This window comes from Impatiens glandulifera, chromosome 8 (genome assembly GCF_907164915.1).
Source record: "Impatiens glandulifera chromosome 8, dImpGla2.1, whole genome shotgun sequence".
NCBI classification, from domain to species: Eukaryota; Viridiplantae; Streptophyta; class Magnoliopsida; order Ericales; family Balsaminaceae; genus Impatiens; species Impatiens glandulifera.
This window is the reverse complement of record NC_061869.1, coordinates 11,554,860-11,570,680: the sequence shown is the minus strand read 5'-3', so window position 1 is coordinate 11,570,680 and position 15,821 is coordinate 11,554,860. Positions and strand designations below refer to the sequence as shown.

Here is a 15,821-nt window from a genome sequence, read left to right as displayed (position 1 = left end):
TTCTTGGAAAAAAATATTATACAATATATTTTCTTTAATAACCCACACAATTCTCCTCTCATTTTATTACTTAATTCATGGATCAAAAATATTAAAATATTTTTTATTTTTTATTTTATTTATATATATCAATAACTTTTAAGTATTTTTGTCAAAAATAATAATCATTACTCTTTAAAATTATACTATCATTATTTTTCTCTCTCTTGTAGATTATTTAAATAACCCTATCAATACAAGCTCTATTTAATCAAAAACAAGTATATATGATGCATTTACTATACAAGATTTAATTTTGTCCTTGTCAATCTTAAATTAGAAAAAAAAAATTACAAATCAAATTAATTTATTAAATAGAACATTTTAAAAAAAATAATATGAATGATTTTAGAGGTGAAGATGTGATTGTGGGAATTCTAGGATAAGATGACAATGACAAAACCTCAAAAAGATAGAGAAATACTAAGTCTAGTTTTTTCAAAAAAGTATTAGAAAAATAATTTCTAAAATAAATTTAAATGGAAGAATGAAACCAATATTGTGACTATAATTATGAATGAAAAGTCAAAACTAAGGAATTTGAAAATTAGATTAAATTAAGGTGCGAAGTTAGGGCGGGTTCGGATTGAGTTTTTTAAAAAATAAGGTGTAAAGTTAGGCCTGATTCGGATTGATTTTTTTTAAAAACCTAAAAGAAGAAAAAAAATAATAATTGATAATAATTTTGAGGATGTAATAATTATTTTTGGTAAAAGAACTTAAAGGGTATTGATATATATAAATAAAATAAAAAATAATAATTTAAAATAGAAGTTATTTTAATATTTTGATTAATAAAATGAGTAAAAAGTGATTATTAAAAATTTAATTTTAATTGAGTTTTTTTAAAAACTAAAAAAAGAACCAAAGTTTAGTATCACAATTTGAAAGGAGACTGGAATGATAATTCAGTGAGAACAAACAATCTTGAGGTTTATTTAACTTGTTATTTTATTATTATATATTGTAAATATTAATAATTTTTCTTTTTTTTAGATTTTTATTGAAATAACATTAAATCGTTTTTAAAAAAATATTAATAATTTTATATTATATTTATAATAAGTTATTTAGTTTAATTGATTAAATATTATAATAATTTTTAAGAGGGGTTACATTCAAACCTGCTAAATTATATTTTTTTATAAGATTTGGAAGCCTAAGTGGTTGCATTGGTTGTCTTATTCTAAGACCGGACCTATACATATTTGCACAAATATATTATATCTTAAAAAATTTAGCTCGTGGGGATATAGCTCAGGTGGTAGAGCTCCGCTCTTGCAATTGGATCGTTGCGATTACGGGTTGGATGTCTAATTGTCTAGGCGGTAATGATTGTATCTTGTATCTAAATCGGTGGTTCACTTTTTTTAAGTAATGGAGAAAAGAACCGAAACATGTCACTAAAAGACTCTACTGAAACAAATATGAGTTGTCAAGAAAGTAGAGAAAGTAGGATGGGCAGTTCGTCAGATCTAGTATGGATCATTTATGGACGGTAGTTGGAGTCGGCGGCTCTCATAAGGTTCCCTTGTCGGTAAGAGGATAAGTTGGCCCTTGCGAACAACTTGATGGCGTATCTCCTTTCAACCCTTTGAACGAAATGCGACAAAAGGAAAGAAAATTCATGGACCTACCCCATCATCTCTACCTGTAGGAACTACAAGATCACCCCCAAAGATTCCGATACTTATTTTTAAGCGAATATTTTCTTAAACTAAACAGAACGAGAATGATATAAAAGAATAAATTTTATTTTAATCACCGAATGTAAATGATAAGTACATAACTTCGTCTATCACAATACGGAGTTAAATATATTTTGATAATGTTTAATTAAAACTTGATTGGTATATATCTAAAACAAAATGGTGATTTTCATATACATTATCTAAAAAGTAAAAGTTTTTTAACCAGATCTACTTAAACATCTAATTTTCAAATTAAGAAAAACATATCAATATTATATTATTTTATAGAAAACAATAGTTCAAAGTCAACACATCAAAATTGTTGTTATTTACCACCATACACATTGTAAATAATATGTTTAAAGTTTTAATAATAGAAGATAAAACATAAACAAAATCAATAAACCCTAACTCACCATGTCCATGTGATCCTTCAAAAAGAACCAACATGTCTTTCTCCATTCTTTATTACTTTATATATATTATAAGTTGAAATAATTTTAAGCATATTTAATATACACACTCATTATAGATAAGGTTTCACTATACCATTGACCTCTCTAACAACATAATGGTGTTAATCAAAGACAATGAAGATTTCGATCCGGTAGCATTTACAGATCAACAAGAACAAGCAACCAAACATAATACAAAGCTAATCATCGGAATCATCTTCAATCTAATCATCATATCCATCTTCCTCATCATACATTTTGCCCATCCCAAAAAACCACAATTCATCATTCAAGACGCCACTGTCTTCACCTTCAACCTCTCGTCGTCGTTCCCGCCGTCGAATCTTCTCTCGTCCACTCTACAAATCACCATCGCCTCCAAAAACCCAAATGACAATTCGGGTATCTATTACGACGATCTGGGTATCTACGCAGAATACAAGAATCAACAAATCACTTACGAAACAGACATTCCTAGAGGAGTATATCAGGGCCATAAGGAGACTCATGTTTGGTCTTTGCTTATCAACGGCACCAACGTACCTATTGCTCCTTACAATGTACCCTTTCTCAAACAGGATCAGTCTAATGGGATTATTAATCTTACAATTAAGCTTGACGGCCACGTCCATTGGAAGATCGGGGCGTTAAATACCCGTAAGTACCATATTCACGTACTATGTTCTGCTATGTTGGATTTTGGCCAGGGTAAATTCGGTAGTAACGATTTTAACGGCGTTTTTGTCTTTGAGTCCGTCAAGTATCTGCTATATCGGCGATGCAGTGTCACTGTATAATCAAGTGAATAAATTTTCATTATTTATATTTTACTCTAATTTATCAAATGTTCTTATTCTTATTCTTAGATATTATTATGGTTCTTTTCAATTTAACATTTTTGTAACTCATCAAAATCTTCTCAACGAAGAAATCAATTCTATTAACGGTTTGCAAATCCAGATTTGTATTTGTTTGAATTAGAGGCATTGTTTGTGAAAAGTCTTTTAGTATGAAAGATAGTTATATTGGCAAAACGTCACTAAAGTAATAGCGGTAAAAATTACCTTTGCGGATTGTGTTTTTAATTATTAATTTTAATTTTATTAAAAGAATATTAATTTTGTTCAATTAGGTTTACGATTTGACAAACTTGAATGAACATTCAAACATTTATCAATTAGAGTGGATACATAGTAAAAGTCCAACCAGTTAAAAATTTAATTATGTGTTCATTAATTAAACTAATACTTACAAAAATAAACTCTTTACAAACCTACCTCCCCAATGTGTCTATCTATTCAGACATATTCCTTCTATATACTTTATTTTGAAAAAGTAAAAAAGTTGTTTGTTTTTATTTTAAGTTTAATTTGACTTCATGAATTGAATAACCCAAATTTAAAAAATATAATTTTGCTTCACTTCTTCTTTATTATTTCACTCAGTTTATTAATCAAAATATTATTTATTTTAATTTTTTTTTATCATTATATATTAATACTCTTTAATTTTTTTTATTTAAAAATATCTCTATCTCATCAAAAATCACTACGAATAATTAATTTTCAAATAACCCAAATTTTTTTAAAACTCTTATCCAAACAATACTTTATAAGAGGAATGATTATTAAAAAGTTAATTTTATTGAATTTATTATTATTATTAATAATTAAAGAGAACTTAGTGCTAACAGCAACCAAACTTATATTAAAATAAGTTAAAAGGGAAAAAAAATGAGCTAGAGACTTTTACTTTACAATTTACATTTTACATGATCATGTGGTCTGACTCACTTCATTAGAGCCCACAAAGATGGAATTTCATTCCTCGAAAGTACTAAATAAAAAACTGAAATTAAAAACAACTTTTCTTTAAAAGTTAATCTTGTAATTTGTTAAAGGATAAATCATTTTAATTGATTCGTTAATTTGTAAATATTTTTGCCAAGATCCCAAAATATTGATAAAAAAGTCCTTCAAAAACATTAAAATATAAATTATGAGGACTATATTAGTCATAAATTATCATAATTCAAATCAAATTAAGTTTCTGTTTTTCGTTTTTATTATTGTCATTCTCACAATTTTTCTTGATCGATGTTCTGAACTTTTTTTTTATCAATTAGTCTTGTTTGATATATCCAAATTAAACCTAACCAAATTATATATGAACAAGTGAATATGTATTTTATTTAAATAGTTAATTTTAGTTGGGTTTATTATGTTTAATCACTTTAATTTATTTATTTTATCAAATTTTTAGTTTTTTTTATTAATAATAATTTATTTACTTTACATTAATGTACTAATTTATTACATAATCAAGATATTTTTTATAATTATAAGCTGAATGAGAATAGCCTCAAATAATAATTTATTCAAATATGAGTATATATATAAATAAATATGAGTATATATGTGAGTGATTTTGAATTTTTTTATTAATTACTGTTTACACTTTAAATATTAAACTATTTAAGATTGTTAATTTATATTTATAATCATGTATAAATATATAATTTAATATAAAACTACTCAATTCAAATTAAAAAACATAATTCTCTAAGGCTATTATATATAATAATTAATAAAAAAAATTAAAAATGTCATAAGTTTATATTCATAATTTTTTTGAATAATGCAGAATTAACGTGACACGATCATCCACTTTCATTTAAAGCGTTTTATATATATATATATATATATATATATATATATATATATATATATATATATATATATATATATATATATTTAGTTGAATTTGAAACATAAAAATTATATCTTAGTTGATATACATTTAAAAATTCAAAATTTATATATGTTTTTTTTAAAAAAAAATTAATGAACTGTTTCAAAATTTGAAAACGTGTCAACCCGTAAATCAATAATCTGACTTGTTTACACTTACATATTGATTTGTGCGTTTTGCATGGTGCGAATAAATAAATATGATACATCTTTTAAAGTTATTAACTTAAAAGAAAATATTTCTAATACATAATATCTTTATTTATTATCATTTTAAGTCACATGATTTGGTTTTCCATTTTCAGTGTAAATAATTGCATTACTCTGTCTCTCTCTCTCACTCTAAGGAGGGGATAAAATTTGATCTAATAAATATGTACCATGATTTATTTAATCTAATTAAGTATAGAGTAAAAATTAGCACCATGAAAAATTATAATTTAACAAATGAGTAGATAAATAAAGTATTCTTTTCCTATATAATTTAAAAGCTCTAAACAACAATGATTGCTTTCCATTTTCATTGTTATATTTGCATTACTCTCTCTCTCTTGGGGAGAGAATGGCTGTGGACGAAGAATCCTCAAAATCAACATTACAAATTCCATTTGACATACAAAAATATGCAGATGAACACAATCGCAGCAGCGAAGATACTGAACTCAATACTACAAAACGCAAAACCAAGCTCATCGTTCTCATCCTCTTCAATCTAATCATCATATCCATCTTACTCATCATACGTTTCGCCCATCCCTCAAAACCACAATTCATCATTCAAGACGCCACTGTCTTCAACTTCAACCTCTCGTCTCCGTCTTCGTCGCCGCCTCCGTTGAATCTTCTCTCCTCTACTCTACAAATCACGATCTCCTCCCAAAACCCAAACGATAATTCGGGTATCTATTACGACGATTTGGGTATCTACGCAGAATACAAGAATCAACAAATTACTTACCAAACCGACATTTCTAGAGGAGTATATCAGGGACATAAGGGGAGTAATGTTTGGTCTTTGTTTATCAACGGCACAAATGTACCAATTGCTCCTTATAACGTACCTTTTCTCAAACAAGATCAGTTAAACGGGATTATTAATCTTACAATTAAGCTTGACGGTCATGTTCATTGGAAGATTGGGGAATTAAATACCCGTAAGTACCATATTCATGTACTCTGTTCTGCTATGATGGATTTTGGCCAGGGTAAATTCGGTACTAACGATGTTAACGGCGTATTTGTCTTTGCCTCCGTTAAGTACCTGCTCTATAGGCGTTGCAGTGTCACCGTCTAATCTTCAATTTCTTTTTCTTTTTATTGAATTCATCTCATGAGAATGAGTATATGAATTATTGTGCTCTATCGTTGAGTTCCATTTGATTTCAATAATTACATTTTATTATGTTTAATTATATTTTCAATTTATAAGTCATTTCTCATGATAACATTAACGAATTCATTCGTTTTGTTCTTAGCTCATTTCATAATTATTGGCCTGGTTATGTGTTTATGGCCTCGTTTGAAAGAGTGGTTATTGAGAATTTGTTTGTGGTTTTTTTTCTTCTAAAAAACCCTTGTTCAATAAAAAAAAAAAGTTTTTTTTATATTAAATTACCTTTTTATCTCTCTATTTTAATTTAATAATTAATTTTTATTAAAAAAACAAAAATTAATTTTGATATTTTAATAAATAAAATAATTAATTAAATTATTAAAGTAATATATATCTAAAAAAAATAAAAAGAAAATCAATAACCACCCCTCAAATAAGGGCCAAGTGTTAATTCATATATATATATATATATATAATAATAATTTATAAATTAATTAACATTTCATAGTCATACCCAACAAAGACCATAGACAGATATAGTGTGACAGTTCATATATACCCCCATAAAGACAAGGACAAAGACATAGAAAGTATAGTCGTACATGTTTGTTTTGGATTTATTTGAAATTTTAATTTATATATACTTATGCCTTGTTCGGTTATGGGTTTTTTAAAAACTAAGAAAGAGAAAAGAATGGATGATAGGTGATGATTTTGAGTAGATAATGATTAATTTTGATAAAAAGACTTAAAGAGTATTGATATATATAAATAAAATATAAAATAATAATTTAAACTAGAGGGTATTTTAATATTTTGGTTAATATAATGAGTGATGTGATTGGTAAGAAGTGATTGATTGGAAAATTGATTTGGTAAAGATTAAAAAAAAAAACTTGTAAAGAACACGGCCTTATTGAGTGTATTTACCGAATCAAATAATATTATATAATAAATAATAAGATAATTATCTTGGATGAAATTAGAATTTAAAATATACTCAGTTACAATGATAATAATATATATCAAACAAATAATTCAATATAGAAATTCATTTGTACATATCTGTTTAGTTACTTAATCTAATTAAATTAATAATAAATTTGTACTTAATTCTGATTTGGGTTATTTAAATATATCCAATTAGAAGTTATTACAATAGTTTAAGTAATTAAAAGTGTTAAATGGGTCTTATTTTATTTTGGTTTGATTGTTGTTAAGAATATTTTTATTTATTGAATTATGATTTTATAGATAATACTAGATTAAATTTGGATATATATAATTTTTTATTATAAATAAGAACAACTAGCTTTACCTTCATGTTAACGTTTTTAGTATTTTCGTACAAATTTTGTTATTGAGTATTTTAAGATTTTGATTTATAAATTGATGATTAAAGAAAAAAGTGCATGATTGGGATATTTAAAAAATATTTAAATGATCCTTACCATCCAATGTTTATACATAATAATAATAATAATAATAATAATAATAATAATAATAATAATAATAATAAAGTGATCCAAACAAACATATGTGATATCCTGTAATGTCTAGCTATTTACTAGGTTTATCATTGGACGATTATTTTAATATTCATTATTATTTTGTTTAGAAAGTCATATATATAAAATCAACAATACTATTTTTATATTATAAACTTTAATGCTAAAGCTAATGAGCTAGTTAATTTTAAGTTTTTTTATAGGTCTTGTTTGGATTTGGGTTTTTTTAAAAAACTTATAGGGAGAAAAAAATAATTATTGTGAATTATTTTGAGAAGTGATGATTATTTATGATAAAAAGATTTAAAAAGTATTGGTATATATAAATAAAATAAAAATTAATAAAAATTAGAGAGTATTTTAATATTTTTGTTAATAAAATAAATGATATAATTGTTGAGAAGTATTTAATTAGAAAATTAATTTGGTTTAATTTTTTAAAAAAACCCAAAAGTAAGAATTTGTTTGATCTTGATTTTTGTTTTGGATTTTATGATGAAAAAAATAATTTTATAAAATAATTGTAAGTTATTTGAATTTTTTTAGAATGAATTATTAAAATATTTTTTTTTATATTTAAAATTTAAATAAGTGTATTTTATATCTTAGTTAATGAATTTTATTATTTTATAATTAAAATAATAATAATATTATAATAATTTGTTTTTAAATCTAATTTTTTTCTAAAACCTCATGATCAAATTAAACAATCTAAGATTATCCAAATCACTACTGCAAAATTGTGTTCACTCTTCTTTTGTTTCAAAGAAAATTTCCTAGAATTTTTTTATAAATAAATAAAATTATTCATATGAAATAACTTTAAACAAAACCTATAGAACTTGTATAAACAAACGCTTGGAATGGAAACGAAAAATTATGACGGTCATGTGTCATAATTCTACTTAATTCAAAAAAGAAAAAATTGATTCTTACAAAATTTGATACAAATTATCTGTTCAATATTACTAATAAAAGATAAATAAAATATACATTTCTTAGATGAGTTATTCACTTATTTGTGAATTTTACACAAAAATTTATATATCACATTATATACTTTTTAAAATTACACAATCAAAATATTAAAATATATTAATTTAATTTTAATAAAAATTTAATTTTAAATATATAAATATGTACATTATAATAATTCAATTAATTAAAAGCTTAGATAACATATTTTCCTTTTTTATTAAATACTTTTTTTTTTTAAAAATCCAATAAAAACTCCCAAGTAACTTATATAATGGATCAAGCCCTTAGATTTAATAGTTGATATATATACTTTCAGCAAAAATAAAAATATTAATATAAGACATACCCACCAGAAATAAAGAGATTATATTAGTTATAAACTAGGGAAAATTGGTTTGTTTTGGATTTATTTGAGAGTTTAATTTATACAGTTATTGAAGTATTTAAAGAATCTCAACTCACCCAAAACCAAACAAAATATAATGTATACTAATAAGTAGGTGCAATTGGGATTATCCTTTTCTATCACTTAATAACTTATAAGTAATTAATTTATTTGTATTACTCTTTTCACATTATATTATTTGAAATGGTGAAACCAATTTTATATATAATATTATCCTTTTCTACTCAAAATGAATAATAATTAAGAATAATTGATCCAAAATGGTGTATAAAGTCACTATAATCATATTATGTCTACTAGATGCTTTTTTTAGGGTGGTCCATAGGACCATAGCTAGGAGACATATTTTCATATTCATTATTATTTTATTCAAGTAAGGCATGTGTATAGTCAACAAAAACAATATATTTTTTTATTGATATAAAATATTAACCTACAATTAAATTTAATTTTCTTTTTAAAAAGTTTTTTTTTTTTTTTTTTAAAGGTATTATTATAGATGATTTAGAAATATTATTTAGTTCAATGCTACCTTGAACCTAAGAATTTATGTAAGTGAGATAATTATATTTGAACTATTTAAAAGAAAATGAGTACATATATAATTTTATTTATTATTTGTGAAAAAGTAATAAATATGATTACACTAGGATAAACAAATCATATCATATATATATATATATATCCTAAATTGTTACCGGATAACAAAAATTATTAAAAATATAACACATGACAAATAAAAAAAGTAAAAACATTGAAAGAGTGCAAAAGAACTCTTGAAGCTTTGATAATTTAATTCGGTGTGTCTCCATTTTTTTCTTAAAAGTTGGGTTTAAGTTTGTATGTTCTTAGTTCTATTGGTTGTAACAACTCTAGTGTTGATCAAGTTTCATTCTTAAATTTTATATCATAAGATTACGGTTAAGTATACATTAAATTTTGGATTAATTTTATCATAAACAAACTGAAACTATAAATGTAAGTGATGAAAAAGTTAATCAATCTGAAGAATTATTTGTTATTAATTTGATTGATTGGTTTGTTGTACGAACTAAGAATTGTCTAGTTATTTTGATTTGGGGAATTTGATCCAAGACAAATCTAAACAATCCTTTAATTACTTTGAGACTGGATTAAAAATTAGTTTAGTTTATAGTACCTTTAATCTTAGGCAAAGAAATAAAATTGAATCAATTATTAAGCAATTGCTTTTGAGGTGACTTGAATTAAATTAGGTTTGATTGATGATTTTTGTTTTTATCATACTAAATTATATTGAAATTTGAATTAAATTAGGTTTTTGGTTGGATCATACATGGGATCGGTGATCCTTATCGATAAATAAGGTTTTGTTGAATCGTAAAAAAAACGATGTTACGTACTTATCGAGAGATAGAGTTTTTGTTGGATCACGTATGAATGATCGCGGGGTATTTATCGACCGATAATGTTTTGTTGAATCGTATAAAAACGTTGTCATGTACCTATCGAGATATAGAGTTTTTGTTGGATCATGTATGAATGATCGTAATGTACTTATCGACATATAAGGTTTTATTGAATCGTATAAAAATGGTATCATATACCTATCGAGAGAGAGAGTTTTAGTTGGATCATATATGAATAATCGCTAATACTTATCGATAGATAATGTTTTGTTGAATCGTATAAAAACGATGTCATGTACCTATTGAGATATATAGTTTTGGTTGGATTATGTATGAATGATCGATGATACTTATCAACAGATAAAGTTTTGTTGAATCGTATAAAAAAAGATGTCATTACCTACGAGAGATAGGGTTTTGGTTGGATCATGTACGAATTATTGCTGATACTTATCGAGAAATAAAGTTTTGTTGAATAGTATAAAAATGACGTAAAGTACTTATCGAGAGATAGAGTTTTGATAGACTCGATTGCTTATTTAACTTAGAATGTCAACAGTCTTTAAGTCTTTAGATGATATATTAAATAATTTCATTTATACTTGAAGTGTTTTGGAAAAAGAATCTTCAAAATAATGTGTCGTTTACAAATTAACATCAAATAAAAAAACAAAGATAATTAGATAAAAAAAAACTTGCATATGACAATGTAGTGAAGCAAATTCTCCCAATGCCTTGTCTGGATTGTTTACAATTCCTCAAATTGATAATTTGGGTCCAGACATCGATTATTCCACAGACTACGTAGCCTTCAATTTTAATTTAAAGCATATGTTCTCTGGTCAGCGTGGTTTGCTCGCTTTGAAATAAAATTTTCCTGTAAAGAAAATAAAGAAAACACATCCTGTTAAGAAAATATTATAATGACTATGAAGAGTTTTAAAGATGTTACCTTAAGTCCAAAAATGCAAAAATTAACTCTACAATGAGTTTATCTTTATCAGTTATTATGAGTGTTTCAAAGTATTTGACATAATTCCTAGAAATTATGCCATGTATGAAGAGTTATGAGCCACTAAATTTTTAATCTTCCACTTAGGATTTGTTCTATTTGGGGCTTCTTTTCAAACTCCAACCACTACTTTGGGTGGTGTTTCAATTCAAACCTCCGTGGATTGAGGTTCTTGAGGTTCTATAGAAACTTGCACCACCATTTCCCGAACCTCTACGGGTTGAGGTTCTATGACAACCGCCACCACCACTTCAGGTGGTGTTTCAACTTGAACCGTCAAAGTTTTTTAATCTTTATCTTAGGTTGTGTTCTGATGGGGGCTTCTTTTCCTACTCCAATCATCACTTTGGGTGGTGTTTCAACTCGAACCGCACAAAGTTTTATAATCTTCCTCTTATGTTGTGTTTTGATGAGGGCTTCTTTTCCTACTCTAACCACCACTTTGGGTGGTGTTTCAACTCGAACCTCTACGGGTTTAAATTCTATGCCAACCAATATTTCGGGTGTCTTATGAGTGTCTTTATGAAGTATTTGTTGAAGTCATCCTTGAGAAATTCATTTGTGTTCATAACATTGTATAATACATGGATAGAGGTATCAAATGATACACTTGGGGGTCATTTTCTGTTGTTGTGTTGATGTTACATTAAACAACATTTGTGTGACTTTTTCATATTCTGTGTAGATATAGTCATATTCTGTGCAAATATATCAATAGATGTTAATACATTTTTAATAATGGTAGAGGTTAATACTGGCGCATGTTGGTCTTTCTCAGGCTCTCATTGAGGTTCCACATCATGATCTGCAATCCGAGGCACCGCCTCTACCATTTGAGGCTCCACCTCATTTGCAACCATCGCAGACTCATCCTGTTGGGTGCTTGGAAGTGAAAGGCGCCCAACATCCCTTCTAAATCCGAATCTTTCTCGTCTCAATTCCATTTACATCATACTTTTCAGCTTATTGTTCCAACATGATAATATTAAAAATAGTCGTTTGTAAGGTAGTTGGAGTTTAGGTCCGCAACCCTATCCATGTAGCACAACAGAAAACAATATTTAACATGTTAGAATATTTACATTTACATTTGAATAAATCACCGAATTAAAGTACATATATTTGACAAAGATTACTTATAAGGAGAAATGTCTACTGTCCACGAAAATGACTTTTTTCGTTTATCTACCTTTTTGCTGGCATCAACTAATTCAGTAATTGTGAATTGACACCAATTAAACTTTCATATATTATTAACATCAAATATATATTTCTTGATTTTATACCTATATATATATAAATTGGATAAGAGAAGTGTATATAAATGAATGATGATTTGAATGTAAGTTTGAGAATAACTCTATATATGCATTGTTGATATTGTGAGATATAGAGAAAGTTGCTGACAACATAGACTACAAAGTCTATCTTAAAATTATTGGCAGTTGCTCGGTTGTTTAAAATCTTTCTTAAAATTTCGGTTGTTTTAGGACTGTCGTTGTTTTGTTTGATTCTCATCGTCTGCTCCACTCTCTCAACTGAAAATCATATTCAGGGTATATTGTTTCGTTTCCAATTGACTCTACAATTTCAATCTCCCGTATAGGGATGTCTAGTACGCACTAAATATCCTCTTCATCTATTTTAACTTCCTCACCATTCCGTAGGATGATCGCACATCTATTACAGTTGAATGACCTGACGAGGTGTTAAGAGAGTTTGTCTGGACATTTTAAAAGGCCAAGTGGCAAAAGCCCTCTGAATCCTATGACATTCACGACCTCTTTTTGTTCATACGATAATTGTTGAAGTAGATTGTAAAATCCACCTAGTCAAAAATATATTGTGACTAAATTTTGGTCTCTTTGGAGAGGGAGCTGTGGGAGTTGCACACCCTTGATCATCAACTATAGCTGTTATGGCCAGTAGTGATAAATCTGTTGTCGAGGTCCGACAGTTTCTTTTATATACTCTACAAAAAAAAGATAAATGTATCGCTTAACATATACAAAAGTGCTAAAAATTCAAGTTTTATTTGAACACAAAAATGTTCTGATCATAGCCATGTTCGGGAAATGTGGTTAGTTTCCCTCTCAACTCATTTTTAACCTGTAATTACCAAAAACAAAAACCTAACTTGCTTAAAATGTAACAATATCAGTAAGGTCTATTCTTAAAATGTAACATAACTTGCAGTTGTGTATTGAATGTATGTTTTGAATAAGAGTTTCTGCAAAGTTTAGATGATTTTAGACTAACAAGATTGATGCAATGGTGCTACCCAATTTTGAAACACTTATTGTTTCAGTATCTGAATTTGGTAACAAAAATAAATTTTTAAATGTGTGATTAAGTGTAGTTTCAAAACGTTTGTATATATATCAGGATACAGATTCAGAAATAAAAATTAAACAAAAAAATTAAACAACTCCATCTTGTCGTTCTTTTGATGGTTTCTATGACACATTACTAAATGTTTCCAAAAGATGACTTCAAGTTCCCGAACATGGTCATATTCGGGATAAACTTAACTAAACAGATCATGTTCGAGAACTTATCTTCCTTTAGTGTTTTCGACAGACTTGAGTGCAATTGTAGAAATCTCATTCACCTGAAAAGTAAAAGAAATCAAAAGACGATAGAGGTTAGTGTCATGTTAGGGTTACTCAAATAATGTTCGGAAACTTGAAGGCTTACTATTTTCGAACTTGTAAGTTAAAGAAAAGACGCAACACTAATAGAAAATGAGGTTTTGGTAACGAATGTTAGTAACGACGCTATAGCACCCTTACTGAAAGTTTTTATCAGTAACGGTTTAATATATCCGTTACTGATATCAAGATGTGAGTAACGTCCATTTAAAACCGTTACTGATAAAGATTTTCAATAACGGTCATAGGGAATAGCCATTACAGACATTAGTGTTTTTATTCTTCTTTTTCGAAATGAGAATATCAGTAATAGTTTTAAAGATAAACGTTATTGATATGCATTCATTTAAATTTTTCACAAAAGATATTAGTAACGGTTTTTTGAAAATACGTTCGGTTATCCTAAAACTGTTACTTATATCTAATGGGTATTATAGATTAAGTTCATAAAGTTGATTTAGCCCTTGAACATTCTTCCTATTATCAATAACTTGATAACCGTCATTTCCTTTTCTTTCATCTCTCCTTCTTCAAACACTCCCTGCACAAATCTCTCCACATCAATTTCTCCATTCTCTTTCATCTCCCATTCTTCAATCGGCGGTCTAGATATCTTCCCGATCAATTCCCAATCAACCTCAATCCCTAACCTCTTCATCGGATCCTTCACGAGAAGCTTCTGGATCAGATCTCGTAGAAACGTCGTCTCTCCGGTTAGACATGGCGATTTATGAAGTATTCTGTTAAAGGTATCATTTCTGTTTATTCCTTTAAAAGGAGTTATACCGTATAACATCTCGTATAGAACAATACCTAAGCACCACCAGTCGACGGCGAAATCATGGCCGTTTCCATGTATAATGTTTCTGTATTAGTTCATTCAAATCAATGGGTTTTATAGATGCAATTTTCCTTAGTAGTTATATGTTGTGGCTTTATTATCTTCGCAGGAGTGTTAGCGATGTTCACGAGGCATGGTTTGCTGATGAATTTAAAGTCCGCGAATCAGTGGGATTAGTGGAGGGGCCGGTTATTGAATTCCCTAATGCTAGAGAAGTAAGTCTCAACTCTAAGAATAGAATTTCTTACCGGAAAAGAAATTCTTGATAAACTGTCTGTCTTGTATTATTTTTGTTGCTTAAATTCTGATATACTAGCTTTTAAAAAAAAACTCGAATTCTTTGTTTTAACTGCCCAGAAATGCACATTTGTGCCAACTGCCATAGCAATCGACATGTTTAATTGCCCAGAATGGGTTTTCATTGGGGTGGTCATGGGGGGAGAAGTGATTATTGAAGGAATCGTTTGATTTTGCCATTTGGTTTCTTCATTGCTATCTGGCTTTAATGTCTCTTATTATTTGAAGTTTTCATCTTTGGAAGCTTCCTAGACTGTTGGTTCAAAACTTCTTTTTTCCTTTCCTTCCCTTTCCTTTCCTTTGAATTGTGGCTAGTTTGTATTGAAGTCACGTTTCTACAACAAGTTGCAATTCACCACAATCCATATATACACAAGCATTAATTTGATCTAAACGTTTTAATTGCATTTACTCTAACTATATGCAATTCTTCCATCATAATCATGTCAGGAATGTGATCTAAACGTTCTAA

General features: G+C 27.3%; 2 protein-coding genes across 2 annotated transcripts; both read left to right on the top strand.

The window, feature by feature from the left end:
- Positions 1-2,301: 2,301 nt before the first annotated feature.
- LOC124913394 (NDR1/HIN1-like protein 1) lies at positions 2,302-3,015 on the top strand. Its single transcript, XM_047453978.1, has one exon. It carries the CDS (start codon positions 2,302-2,304, stop codon positions 2,980-2,982), a length of 681 nt encoding a protein of 226 aa, XP_047309934.1. The 3' UTR covers positions 2,983-3,015.
- Positions 3,016-5,464: 2,449 nt separating this feature from the next.
- On the top strand, positions 5,465-6,358 carry LOC124912645 (NDR1/HIN1-like protein 1). Its single transcript, XM_047453293.1, has one exon. It carries the CDS (start codon positions 5,498-5,500, stop codon positions 6,227-6,229), a length of 732 nt encoding a protein of 243 aa, XP_047309249.1. The 5' UTR covers positions 5,465-5,497; the 3' UTR covers positions 6,230-6,358.
- The last annotated feature ends 9,463 nt before the right edge of the window (positions 6,359-15,821 follow it).